Source organism: Mus musculus, chromosome 8 (genome assembly GCF_000001635.26).
Source record: "Mus musculus strain C57BL/6J chromosome 8, GRCm38.p6 C57BL/6J".
NCBI classification, from domain to species: domain Eukaryota; kingdom Metazoa; phylum Chordata; class Mammalia; order Rodentia; family Muridae; genus Mus; species Mus musculus.
This window is the reverse complement of record NC_000074.6, coordinates 119,473,491-119,487,747: the sequence shown is the minus strand read 5'-3', so window position 1 is coordinate 119,487,747 and position 14,257 is coordinate 119,473,491. Positions and strand designations below refer to the sequence as shown.

At 51.1% G+C, this 14,257-nt stretch overlaps 1 protein-coding gene across 2 annotated transcripts in view; it reads left to right on the top strand.

Moving 5' to 3' along the window:
• Slc38a8 (solute carrier family 38, member 8) overlaps window positions 1-8,174 on the top strand; it is a 22,125-nt gene extending 13,951 nt beyond the window's left edge. The window contains exons 6-10 of one of the 2 annotated variants that reach the window (XM_011248368.2): window positions 328-442; window positions 1,624-1,771; window positions 2,090-2,298; window positions 5,069-5,120; window positions 6,906-8,174. In XM_011248368.2, the coding sequence (XP_011246670.1) occupies window positions 328-442; window positions 1,624-1,771; window positions 2,090-2,298; window positions 5,069-5,120; window positions 6,906-6,999 (618 nt within the window). In that variant the 3' untranslated portion in view covers window positions 7,000-8,174. The remainder of the gene's footprint in view (window positions 1-327; window positions 443-1,623; window positions 1,772-2,089; window positions 2,299-5,068; window positions 5,121-6,905) is intronic. The other variant, NM_001009950.1, reaches the window with a different exon arrangement.
• Window positions 8,175-14,257: the final 6,083 nt, after the last annotated feature.

The following is a 14,257-nucleotide window of genomic DNA, read 5'->3' as shown; positions in this document are numbered from 1 at the left end:
AGCCCTCTCCAAGCCAATAACGCCACTGATGCTAGGACCCCCCACCCCCAACCCTGGTGTCGATATTTGTCTTGTGATGTGAACATCTCCCTTGCTTGACATCTTTCCTTCAGCCTTGTGTTGTTTTGTGAAATTCTGTGCTGAAATGGGGTGCGGGGGGTGGGGGGTGGAATCAAGGTCGTCCTTTTGAGAGCTGTCTAACTCCACTTGTTGAGTGTCCTGACATTTGCCTATGCTGTTTGTGGGCACTCAGGCACTTCCTGACTTGGGGTGTAGCACCTCCCTGGTCATCCCTGGAGAGTCTGAGCTGTAGGCTCTGTCTTCCAGTGTCATGAGGCCGCCGTCTCCATCTACTGCAGCATGTGGAACCAGAGCCTCTCCCACTGGACCCTGGTTTCTGTGCTGTCCTTGCTGGCCTGCTGCCTTGTCTACACGCTGACAGGTAGGGCCTGGGGTGGGCGGTGCCCCGGAGGGGAGGGAGTGGCCATGGAAATAAATGGGGCAAAGGGCTTAGAGAGCCCATCCTGGCCGGGCACAATGCTTTGGGCTGTCAACAGCTTTGCTCATATAGTCCTTGGTCTCCTGTAGGAAAAGGTTACAGATGGGGAAACTGAGGACCAGGGAGCCTCCATGGCTTTTCCGAGGTCTCCACAGTTAGATATGCAGAGCTGAGACCCGAGACATGCTGAGTGTCCTTAAGCCCCTGTTCTCACTCGGGGCACCTCCCCTCCTGTTCTGAGGTGTGGTTGTATTTGGGAAGTGGTTTGCACAGATGCACGGACTCTGAGTGCTCACAAACTTCGTGGAGTCGGCGGAGGTCCTCGGAGGTGGTAAAAGCGTGGCACAGAGAGGGACCACGAGAGGCCCAAGGTCAACAGCGTGTGCAAATTCAGATTCGGGTCTCAGTACGGCTGACTCTTAGTGTCTGATGACCTCCCCTGCTTTCATCTATGGAGGCCTCTGACTTGGAAGGCTCTGGGCTGCATGAAGCAGCTATGCAGTCTTAGACTCCTACCGTCACCTGAGTGACATGACAGGGACCTCTTCCCCAGCCAGCAAGGGGATCTGTCATCTGCCACCCCAGGCTCTGAAGGCTGTGGCTGCATTATCTCCTTCAGATGTCCCTAGTGTCAGAGTTGGTAGGATCACAGGATTTCCTAGGTAGGCCCCCAAGAGACACCTACATGCTTAGGCCAGAGGTAACGTCCCAGGACAGGGCAAAGGACCTGGGTGACACGTAGTACTGTGGTGCTGTGGGAAGGAGCTAGCCCTCTGCTCCTGCCAGCTGTGTGCCTGTGGAGAATCAGGAGTAGCCTAGGCTTTAGTTTTCCCGACTGGAAGGTGAACGTGCTGCCAGCTGCTTTGTCTATTGGTATTGCCTGGAGGCGGGGACCACACTCTATTTCCCAGGGCTCTGGGTGCGTCTATCAGTGATCCTCGTCTTAGCCCTGGCCCAGCCATCAGCAGCCAACTAGTCTGTAGGAGTATTTAGGATGCAGAATAAGGAACCCTTCCAGAACCTTCCAACGATACCAAAGGAAAGAGAGAGAGAGAGAGAGAGAGAGAGAGAGAGAGAGAGAGAGAAACTTCTCACTGCAGATGCCTGCCCTGTCTTTCCCGCAGGGGTTTATGGCTTCCTGACCTTCGGGCCTGAAGTTTCTGCTGATATCTTAATGTCCTACCCAGGCAATGACACAGCCATCATCGTAGCACGCGTTCTCTTTGCGGTCTCCATTGTGACTGTCTACCCCATTGTGCTATTCCTGGGGAGGTGAGTCTGTCTGTCCAGCCAGGTGCACTATAGGTTGTGTTCTGTGTGTGTGTGTGGGGGGGGGGTGAGGTGTGCACCGTGGGGCTGGATCACCTTCAATGGACAGAGCAAAGGACACAGGCACAGCAGGCTTAGATGTTGCCCAGCGAGTAAGCATCAGAACTGGACCAGGAACCTTGGCTTCTCTACCCTCATCTACAGACCCTGGGGACTACATAGCTGGGTATAGCACAAACCCTGTGGTGTGCAGTGCTCATGGAAGGCAAGAGATCAGCAGCCATAGGCGCTGGCTGAGCACTGGTATCCTTGTATCTACAGGTCTGTGATGCAGGACTTTTGGAAAAAGAGCTACTGGGCCACACGGGGGCCTCCAGTGCTGGCTGACCCCTCAGGGCCTTGGGTTCGGCTGCCTCTGACCTTCCTGTGGGTGGTGGTGACGCTCACCATGGCTCTGTTCCTGCCGGACCTCAGCGAGATCATTAGCATCATTGGTGGTGTCAGTTCCTTCTTCATCTTCATCTTCCCAGGTGAGTGGAGGCTGCCTCTGGCCTGCAGCACAAGGCCTTGGGCTGCAGCAGTGGGTCTCGATCTGTTTGGCAACCAAAAATATTAACATTATGATTCATGACAGAAAGATTACAATTGTAAGGTAGTAAAAAAATAATCTTACAGTTGGGGGAGTGTTGCCACAACATGAGGAAGTGGCTTAAAGGGTCTCAGCATCAGGAAGGTTGAGGACCACTGCTCTTCAGGATCTGGAGGTGGGACCCTTGTGGGATGAGGGCCTGGGTTACTGAGCCAAGTATGGGCCAGGCCTTTCCCGGCTAAGTCGATCCACAGCAGTAGATGGGTGTGCTGTACCATCCCATCCCACAAATGGGAAGACAGAGAGGCCCAGGCACCGGGGCACACCCAGCCTATGGCAGAGTGGACAGGCTACCTGGTCCGTAGCCGACGCCTCCCACTGTAGGGTTGGTTTTGGTCATTTTTAAATACTGTCTGTGTGAAACTCATAAGGCCCACCATACAAAAGGACATTCCAGGAGAGAGTCCCTGGAGTCTCAGCCTTCATATGAGGTAGCGTGATCTGCAGTGAGGCTTTCTGAGAAAGCCTTCCCAGTGCCCGTGAGCCGAAGTGCTAAGTTCCAGAGGGTATGGCCCGTGTGCTTCCAGATGGGAAACCCAGCAGGGATAAGCCTGAGAAGTGCTTCAGAGCAGCTTTCAGGCTTCAGCATGTAATACGGCCCCAGGCACACAGTAGGTGCGCAGCACATAGTAGGACTTCCATGTGTAGATGATGCCATTCTGCTATGGGAAGATCTGGACTGGGCAGATATTGAACTTGGGGGATCATGGTCAGATATCCAACCCAGGTTGTCTCTGGGACAGTAATAACACCACGGGGTGTGACTCTTCTGTCTGCAAGTGGACGCCAGGTGGGAGACTGTCACTGTTCACCCTGGTTTGGGGTACAGTTTGATGGTTTCATGGTGCCTGCCTCTTTCAACTCCCTGGTCTGAGGCTACTACCTCTTTTGATTCTGGCTCAGGTCCCAAGGGAGCCTTTCAAAGCTCCAGCTCTTGCCTGTACCCACATGAACTGCCTGGGGGCGGGGGAGGGGGTCAGTGTGAGAGCAGCTCTGTAGGGCAGGCAGAACCGGCAGGCTTTGACACTGAACAGAACTAATGCAGTGCTGGAGGTGGGGCCCAGGACTGCGTGCATACTAGGCCAGCACTCTATGGCTAATGCACAGTCCCAGATATACTCTACTCTGTGTGTGTGTGTGCATGTATGTATGTGTAACTGTGTATGTGTTTATATGTATATATGTGTGTATGTCCATGTGTGTATGTGTGTACATGTGCTTGCATGTATGTATGCATATGTTATGTATGTATGTGTATACGTGTGTGTGATTTTGTATGTGTGTATGTGTTATACGTATGCATATTTAAGTGTGTATGTATATATGTGGATGTGTGGATGTGTGTATGCATATGTATATATGTATGTGTGTATGATGTATGTATGTGTATATGTGTGTATATATATGTATATGTATGTGTGTATGTATGTGTGTATGTATATGTGTGATTGTGTATGTGTTTATGTATATATGTATATGTGTATATATGCATGTATATGTATTTGTGCATGTGTGTATATGTGTATGCATTCATGTATGCATGTATGCATGTATGTATATGTGTGTGCGTGTGGGAAGGGCTGGAGGCAGCAGACAATCTGAGGTATTGTACCTCAGGCACCCAGACTGGGTCTCTCATTGGCATGGAACTCATCCTGGAGACTAGACTGCCATCAATCTGACTTTGCCACACTCCTGCCCCCACCTCTTTTGCACATAATGTATGCGTGAATGCACGTGTGTGTGTGTGTGTGTGTGTGTGTGTGTGTGTGTGTGTGTGTGTGCATGCGGGCAGAGGCCCCAGATTGACATCGGCTGTCTTCATTAATTGCTTTCTACCCTACACACTTGCTGAACTTGAAGCTTGTCATTTCAGTTCTTCCCGCTAGCCCTAGCCCGCAGTGCCAGCTGTGTGCCTGGCTTGCAGGCAGGCCACCTTAGCGACAGAGTTTGAATTCTAGGGAGTTGAGCTACAGTCCTCATGCCTGCATGGCAAATGAGTTACCCGCTGAGCTATCTCCCTAAACATACTAAACATCTCTTTAAACATACTAAAACCATACTAAACATACTAAAAACATACTAAACATCTCTCTAAACATACTTAAAACATACTAAACATATCATACTAAACATACTAAAAACATATCTCTCTAAACATTAAAAACAAAGGAGGAGGGTTGGGGGGAGGAGGAAGAAGAAGAGGAAGAAGTGGAAGAGGAGAGGGGGAGGAGAGGAAGTGAGCAATGGCAGCCCTTGCCTGTCATCCCAGCAGATAGGCTGAGATGGGGATGGAGAATCCCAGGCTAGTCTGGACTATGTAGCAAGACCCTACCTGAAAGAAAGGAAAGAGGAACCAGGGCTACAGCTCCACAGATGCATCCCAGGCCTGGGTACCAACCAAGTTCCTGCCCCTGGAAGGCAGGGGCCTGAGGGGCGATGCTGTTCAGTCAAGTCATTTCAGGGGTGTTTAGCTGGAGCCCCTCACTGCCCTTACTAGCTCCAAGCTGGCTCCCTAACCACGGGGCCATACCATCTTTCCAAATGTACTAGTCTTCCATTGGGGACCTGAGGACTGTGGGGTACTGGCCGCTCTCTGCACCCCCAGCTCGGTAAGGGAGAGCCATGGTGATCTCGTGCCTCCTTTGCAGGTTTGTGTCTCATCTGTGCTGTGGACACGGAACCCATGGGACCAAGAGTCAAGTGAGTGTGCCCACAAGATGAGGGTGGCACCTCATGTGTATGGAGGGGCTGGGAGCTTGGGGAACTGTAGTGGGTGAGTGTGGCCTGCGTGAGAACAGCACAGATCTGCAGCCAGCCTTCACCACTGTGCCTGGGGGCATTTAGTAGTACAAATGTATCCTGGGGGCTCTGCAGGCGGGCCTGAGATCAGCCAATGGCAGGGCTGTGTTGTGGCCCCTCAAACCCTTCCTACTCAACCCCTTAGGAAGACACTTGTCCATGAACCCAGGCCCCCGCATCGTGCACTTGATCATGCCTGTAGACCCTAAGACCCTGCTGGATAAGGCCCTGGTCCTATATAAGCATGCAATGTGCGGTACCACTCAGCCCATTTCAGATGCCCCTGGCTTGCATAGTCATGGATGTGAGTACCTGTTCCGGGCCTGTGCTCACACCCCGTTCTTTAGCCCAGGTGAGCCCAAAATCTGTTTTTCCAGGGGACCGGGTATGGATCAGACCCTTCTTGTCCTGACAGGACTTGCTCTGTACCTCTCTACGCTAACAACTTGTCCCTACTAGCTGCTCCTGGAGCAGACTATGGAGTCTTGTCATGCCCCAAGTTCACCACAGATCATTCCTGGACTTTCAAGATGGTGTTCTGAAACTGCCCTCTGCCCTCCCTCCCGCCTGTGGGCAAGTGGCTTTGTGTCCTGTGGGCTTCTGAGGGTGCTAAAGCCGTTCAGTCAGAGATGTACATCTCTGGTGACAGTTCCTCCTGGCCCCAGTTAATGCTACAGTGATGTCTCTGGAGGCCCTGCCACTTGCTGGTCCATTGATCACCAATTAAGAAAATGTCCTACAGGCTTGCCTCCAGCCTTATGGATCTTTTTCTGAAAATATTTATTTATTTATTTATTTTATGCATATGAGTGCACATGTGGTTGCTGGGATTTGAACTCGGGACCTTCGGAAGAGCAGTCAGTGTTCTTAACCGCTGAACCATTGCTCCAGCCCAGCCTTATGGATCTTAGGGAGACATTTTCTCAGTTGAGGTTCTTTTTCTAAGTGACTGTCGGTCTAGTTTGCCCCAGATGTCTCTGGGCCTATACCCTAGCTGACTGCTCTCCTGATTGTGTGTGGCTCAGGGTTTGGGGCATCTCCCTCACTTATGGGCTGTTCCAGGACATGCTGTAGGGAAGAGGGCTTTAGTTGTTCCTCCCCGGCCCCATTTCTTTTCTCTTATAAAGTATCCAGGAAGGCTGAGGCATTGCAGGAAGGGACGTTATTCCTCCTGCTGTCCCTCTGACAAAAGAGAAAGGGGATGTCCTGCTCAGAGTGACAGTTATGTCACCATGATGAATCGTGACCAAAAGTAATATGGAGAGAAAAGTGAAACTTCCATCCCATCCTTGAAACAAGTCAGGACAGGACCTCAGATAAGGCAGGAGCTGATGCAGAGGCCATGGAGGGGCGCTGCTTACTGGCTTGCTCAGCCTGCTTTCTTATAGAACCCAGGGTCACCAGCCTAGGGATGGAACCACCCAAAGTGGACCAGACCAGAACCTCTCCCATCAACTAGCAATTAAGAAAATGTCCAACATGTTTGCCTGCAGCCTGATCTTATGGAGGCATTTTCTCAACTGAGAAAATTGAGGTGGCCTCCTCTCAGATGATTTTAGCTCGTATCAAGTTGACATAAAGCTCTCCCCAGCACAGGGAATTCTCTCTCAGTGACAAGCCTGGCCTGCTAGCACTACCTAGCAGTGGATACTGCCAGACACACAACCCAGGTGTGTTGCTTTGTAGGTGCTGCCTGGAGGCCTGGGGCATCCTCTCTGTGCTGGTGGGCACTTTCATCTTTGGGCAGAGCACAGCGGTGGCCATGGTGGAGCTGCTCTGAGAGGCCTCTGGGCTGACACAATCACTCCTGCATCTGGCCTGAAGACCCCTATAAGGTTCTTGCTGTCACAAAGGTGCTGCCCTGTCTATTGAGCACTGCTTCTCCTATGGCTCACGGGACCCCGGTGAGGAAGGACGGCTGTGACAAGTTCCTGCCACGTGGTGACTCGGGACAGTAGAAGCCCATGCTACCGAAAGCTGGAGTGTGGGCTAGCGAGTGGTGGGTCATGGTGCTTCAGAAGGTTCTGGAACGTTCTTCCCACTGTCCACTCTGGTGGTTGCAGGAATTCCTTAGTGTCCCTGGCTTGTAGATGTATCACTGTAGTCACAGGGTGGACACCTATCCTGTGTGTCCTTTTCCAAGCGGAATGCCCATCTCAAGTTAGTGAGCACTTGTCTGCACCCGCTATGTGTAAAGACATGTGACTTAGTTACTGTTCTGTTGCTGTGAAGAGACACATGATCAAGGAACTCAGAGGAGTTCCTTGGGAGGTTAGCGTTCATGAGCATCATGGCAGGGAGCATGGTGGCAGGCAGGCAGGCAGGCATGATGCTGCAGCAGTAGCTGAGCCATTACATTCTCATGGGCGAGCACAAGGCAGAGAGCACACACTGGGAACGATGTGGACCCACTCCCAGTGACAAGCCTCCTTCAACAAGACCACACCTCCTAATCCTTCCCAAACAGTTGAGACCAACCATTCATACATGTGAACCTGTGGGAGCCATTTTCATTCAAACCACCGGATTCCACTCCCTGGCTCCCATGGAGTGCAAAGTGCAAACTGCATTCAGTCCAGCTTCAAAAGTCTCCATTGTTGGGGTCTGACTTAAGGTTACGTGAGGATAAAATGCATTCGAGAGCTAAGTGTCAGAGCAGCTAACGTTGCTGTTTCTCAGGAAGTAAATTTGGAATGCCCACAAGTGTGGGAGGGACACAGGAACCCTTGTGACCTTCCTCGGTTTCTAGAAAACAGTCAACAGCATTCTCATACCTCAGCCATTTTTTTTTCTGAAGACAAATAATATTGTCATGCTTCATATAAACCTGAACGTGCCAGGCTGTGAGGTGGGCATCTCTGCAACTGCCAACTCCTAACTCTGCTATCGAAGGAGCTACAATAATAAAATGAGCCTCGTTGTGCAAATCGCACTGGGCTGCCTTGAGTCCCCCTGGTTTCCTTGCGTCTGTCTATCTGTCCAGACAATGTCTCCCACCCATATTCTTTCAGAGGCTCAACAGTTTAAAATTCAAAGTTTCTTCGGAGGCTCAAGACAAAAAAAAATTTTTTTTTTCATGAGACAGGGTTTCTCTGTGTAGCCCTAGCTGTCCTGGAACTCACTCTGTAGACCAGGCTGGCCTGGAACTCAGAGATCCACCTGCCTCTGCCTCCTGAGTGCTGGGATTAAAAGCGTGCGCCGACACTGCCCGGCTACATGCTCCAAAAGGGAGGGAAAGGGAACAAAGGAAAACACTGGACTAAAGCAAGACCGAAACCCATCAGGGCAAGCTTCAAATCCCATAACTCCACCAGCATCGTAGGGTCTCCAATACAAGCTCTCTCTGATAGACACCCATGCCCCTGGAACCACCAGCATCGTGGGGTCTTCATCTTCACAGCTTCATGCAACAGCCTCTCGGGGCTTCCATGCAGAATCCCCGGTGCTGCCACACCCCTGGTCTCGGCCACACCCCTGGTCTCGGCCACACCCCTGGTCTCGGCATCCTTTCCCACAACCCATTTATCTGCTCCTGTATCCTTCATGGTGCTTCTAAAGCCAGAACCACAGAGATGCTGCTGCCAAGTTCTGCTGCCCTGCCGGCTTGGGCTGGTGGAACCTGGCCTCCCTCTGTGAATCAAATTTGCATAAGCTTTGATTTGTTGTTGCTCTGAGAAACAGAAGACCCCTTGGGCCTTTTCCTTTCCTGAACTGCAGGGCTATGTGGGTGGGGCCCCACTCCACCCTAAGGGTATACACCATCTCTTCTTTTTCAGCACAAATCACAGCTCTGACGTGGGATTTCCTGGTGTTCTTTTTCTCCACAGACTTTGTCTTTTTTGTCCAGTTTGTTCTTTTTCCTTGCAGGCCTGCCTACGAATGATCACTAACAACCATGGGACAGGCTCAGTACTGGGACTGTCTTGAAATCTTTATCCAGAACTTCAATTTCACCTCCAGTATATTCTTACCTTGGTTTTGGAGGGAGCCATGCATGCTCCTTGGGCCCAAGTGCTTCCTGGTATAACTGGAGCAGGATCCTCTTCTCTAGTTTGGTGGAATCTCTGTGCCAGCCTCTTCCTGTCTGTGCCACATACTGTGTCTGGGACCTCATGAACTGGGTGTGACCAGTCGGTGGTTTTTTTGTTTTGTTTTGTTTTGTTTTTTGTTGTTGTTGTTGTTGTTTTTTTTTGTTTTTTTGTTTTTTCAGGACAGGGTTTCTCTGTATAGCCCTGGCTGTCCTGGAACTCACTTTGTAGACCAGGCTGGCCTCGAACTCAGAAATCCACCTGCCTCTGCCTCCCGAGTGCTGGGATTAAAGGCGTGCGCCACCACGCTGGTCTGTGGTTTGATATTTCCCCCACCTGTTCACAGGCGTGGAGTTTTAATGTTGAGAGTCAGTTTATGCTAACACATTGAAGCCATGCTGGAGGCATAGTTCAGTGTCCTCAGAATTTAGCCACAGCCATAGCCCAATTCCAGTGAGCGTGTTCGCTCGCCTCCAAAAGACTCCCGAGTCCTTTAGTGCTCACTCCGTCTTGGGCTGTGCTGGGGCCCCAGGCTCCCAAGAACCGCTCTTGCCCTGTGTCTCGCTGGCTTAGCTGTCCCATGGGCAGACGCTGCAGGAGATGGCTGTAGGTGGCTGCCCTGGTGTCAGGTCACAAATCCCCACCCGTAAGTTTAACACTGGAGCAAGGGAAGTCAAAGTCACCCACCCCGCAAGGTCCTTTATGAGAGCAGACTGCTTTGGGCTTGAATTCTCTTTCCTCCTCGACTCTGCTATCCTGCACTGTGGAGTGGCCAGAGGGGTGGGCCTCCTGTCCGCCTTTATCTTCTGGCTAGCCCTGTGTGACCTGCTGGACCCTTATCCAGAGCCTCAGGGCCATCCTAGAAGGGTTGGTTTCCAGAAGGAGCCCTGCAGAGAGTCTGAGAACTTATTAGCTCTTCGAGGCAGGTAGTGGCCAGACTGCCTGTTATCATTGAGAAGGTTTGCAGCCCTGGTCAAGGGGGCTTGAGCCCCAGAGAGACCATTTGTCATTACTAGGTAGTGACAGATCAGGGGTAGTAAGTGCCTGAGTGAAGGACGCTGGGAGGCTCTGCCATTGGGAAGGTGAACGATGGAACTCTGTGTGTGTGTCCTGTCTGTCTGTCTGTCTGTCAGGTGTTCTGTGTGAATCATAAAGGTATAAACGTTATTCCAATCAGCTGGAGCAATGTCATGCTGAGGCCCCAGCTGAGAATGAGAGATGGGAAGAGACACTGAGTTTCCTGGCACTCAAGGTAAATAAAGGCAGCTAAAGTCCCCCGCCGCCCCCCCCCCCCCCGGACATACTCTGTGTCTTCAGCACAGAGCAGAAGTCACTAGGTCCCCGTCAAAGGTGACGACTGTGCTTTACACTCTCTGTGTGTGTGTGTGTGTAGCACCCCTCTTCCCATGTCACCACTGTGCAGAGGATGGGATGTTCCTGCCTGAGAATCACAAGCTATAAGGGTGCTGTGTACCAGGGGAACCTCTTTGTAGGCCAGGGCAGCCTTGGCTGCTGTCTGCAACCTCAGGAGTAGCCAAGGCTCACGGGATCCCAACAGGATTGCCTTGAGCATCTCCTGCAGAAGGCCGTGGTGTGTGTCAGCCTAGCAGGGAGGCAGCTGGCCAGTGAGTCTGACAGGAGACTCCAGGGCTGAAGGCTTCTGAGGAACCACTTGTTACATAGCTGTCACTCCGAGGTCTCCCTCCTCTCTGAAGCATCATCACCTCCTGGGGCTCCCTCTACCCTGGAGCTGTTCTCTTCACCAGCCGAGCCACAGCCTGTCACCCTGCCTGTGGGTTGTACAATCTGTGGCCACATGTGTCTGGTGTCTGTCACTAGTGCAGTGTTTACCAGGTTCATCTGTGTTGGGGCAGGTGTTAGCACCCTTTACTTGTGACTGAATGTAGCCATCCCTCTGCATCCATGGGACCCGGTTCTAGAGTCCACGGATCTCTCTGTGGACGGGGAGTCTCTCACACAAAACAGTGCACTGTGTAGAATATGGCCTGTGCACTGTTGTTTTAAAACAAAATCCTAAACATTTGATTTTACAAATGAAGACTCAATAGCCAGATGGTGGGGCAAAAGCCTGCTAGCCCAGAGAGGCAGAGAAAGTACCCAGCTGACCTTCCTACTCCACTGATGTTCCATAAAGAAAAAGCTGCTCCTCCTCCTCTCCGTCCTCCCCTCCCTCCTCCCCTCCCTCCTCCTCCTCTTCTCCCTCCTCCTCCTCCTCCTTTCCTTCCTTCTCCTCTCTTTCCTTCTTCATCTTCATTTTCTCCACACTGTCTTAAACACCCTTCAACTCACAAGACCCTCCTTTCTCTCTCCTGGCTTTTCCTATCTTCACCCCCTGTCACCTGGTTGCTTGCTCTGCCTCTCGACCTATGGTTGTACTTTATTTAGCTCTTGTTTTCAGAAAGCTCTTGGGTTAGAGGTGTGCGCTTTCTGAGCCACACCGCAACAAGAAACAGGTTTTTCCAGTTCACAATCTCTGGGTTCACAATGTGGTCATCTACCCCTCCAGTTACTTATTATCTCTTTAGATTATGGCCCACAGGGAGCCACCTGAATGGTCACCCGGTTTAGGACGTGTGTCCTGGGAACACCTGGCGAACACTGCAGCCTGCATACATAGAGCATGTCAGCAACAGCTAGGAGTTTCTGCTTGGCCCACAGTTAGCTGAATCCTGGATGTGAAACTACAGCTACAGGAGACCAGGGATGGCTCCAATGGGGGCAGTGTGTGCTGGTTGGTTTTGGCAGCTTGATATAAGCTAGAGTCATTGGGAAAAGGGACCTTCAGTGGAGGCATGAGTAGATAAGACTGGTCCGTAAGTAATCTTGATTGCTAATGGATGTAGGTGGACCCTGCTGACTGTGGGCGGTGCCATTCCCTAGGCAGTCTGTCTTTATCAGAAAGCCAGATGAACAAGCCAGTAAGCAGCCTTCCTCTGTGTTTTCTGCCTCAAGTTCCTACCTTGATTTCTCTCCATGATGGACTGTGACCCTGGAATGTAAGCCAACAAAACAAAACAAAACCAAAAAAAAAAAAAACCCAAGAAACAAAACACACACACACACACAAACAACAAAAACAACCTTTCCTTTTCAACTTGCTTTTGGTTAAAGTGTTTTATCTCCACAGCAATGGAAAAGAGAATTAAAACACCACAGATACAGGGGTCCTGGGCTGCTGCACTAGTTTGCTGTAGGATTGCTTGAGGGTCATGGACTGAATTAGCAGTCTCCATGAATGCTGTGTCAGGGACTTGTCTCAATACCCATCTCTCTCTCTGTGTGTGTGTGTGTGTGTGTGTGTGTGTGTGTGTGTGTGTGTGTGTGTGGTAAAGTATGCACATGGAGGTCAGAGCTTCCAATGTCTTCCTCTTTCTCTCTTCTCCTTACTGCCTGAGACAGGCTCTCTCACTGAACCAGAAGCTTGCTGTCCTAGCTAGGCCGGCTTGGCAGGCCAGTGAGTTCTTAGCCTCTGCCAGCCTCTTTCCCACCTGCCTTCCCTCCACAATGCTGGGGTTATATGGTTTCACCGCCATGCTTTTTTCCCCCCAAGTTTTTATTAGGTATTTTCATTTACATTTCAAATGCTATCCCAAAAGTCACCCACACCCCCCCCCCACTCCCCTACCCACCCACTCCCACTTCTTGGCCCTGGTGTTCCCCTGTACTGGGGCATATAAAGTTTGCAATACTAAGGGCCTCTTTTCCCAATGATGGCCATCTTCTGCTACATATGCAGCTAGAGACATGAGCTCTGGGGGTACTGGTTAGTTCATATTATTGTTCTACCTATGGGGTTAAAGACCTCTTTAGCTCCTTGGGTACTTTCTCTAGCTCCTCCATTGGGGACCCTGTGTTCCATCCAATAGCTGACTGTGAGCATCCACTTCTGTGTTTGCCAGGCACTGGCATAGACTCACAAGAGACAGCTATATCAGGGTCCTTTCAGCAAAATCTTGCTGGCATAATGGTGTCTGCCTTTGGTGGCTGATTATGGGATGGATCCCCGGGTTGGCAGTCTCTGGATGGTCCATCCTTTCGTCTCAGCTCCAAACTTTGTCTCTGTAACTCCTTCCATGGGTGTTTTGTTCCCAATTCTAAGAAGGGGCACAGTGTCCACACTTTGGTCTTTGTTCTTCTTGAGTTTCATGTGTTTTGCAAATTGTATCTTGGGTATTCTAAGACCACCATGCTTTTTATGTGGGTGCTGAGGACTTGAACTCGGGCCCTCATGCTCGTGAAGCCAATGTTCTACCCACTGAGCCTCTTCCTACCCCTGTCAGCATCGTCTGTGTATATCTAGTAGAATCACTGGCTCACACGGTTACCAATGGTAACACAGTTATGAATGGTTTGAGGAAGCAGGCACAGATATGAACAGGACTCTGGAGACGGACTCTCAAGATGCCACTGTTGCCTGGTGTGGTGCCAGCACAGGACTGTGGGTAGTAGGCTCTGTCCTTGGAGCTTCTTGAGGTACTGCCGTGCTGTGTGACCTTGTGAATAGCCTACCCTCTCTGTGTCTGTGTGTCATCTCCTGGGTGCTAGTGCCCGGCTAGTGTAAATATAATGGAAGGTGGCGAGCCTGACAGGAGAACATTCCCTCAGCCCACCCCCACAGTTCCCAATAGTAAGGATCTTGAAGCCTTCCACTCAGTGTGCTGCACTTTGGAGAACTTGAGTGGAAAAGGTGTGCCGTGTTCTAAGTGCCCCCCCTCAGCGATACCCTCAAAACAGCAGCCTCCTCACGGATAAAGCAACCGGACTGTGGGAAAGCAGTAGCCTAGGCCCTGTAGGGGGACACTTATCTGGCTGAGTGCCAGCAGGAGCCTTCTCTGTGCTGTGACAGGTCATTCCCGACCGTCACAGGGTGGCTTTGCAACCCTCTCTCTGCAGGAAGCCGCTGATTCTTCAAGGCTGGTATGGGATATTCCAGTTAGAGCCAGAAGCTGCTATTTGAATCCCCTGTACTCTCCCTAGGAGTGGGTTGGT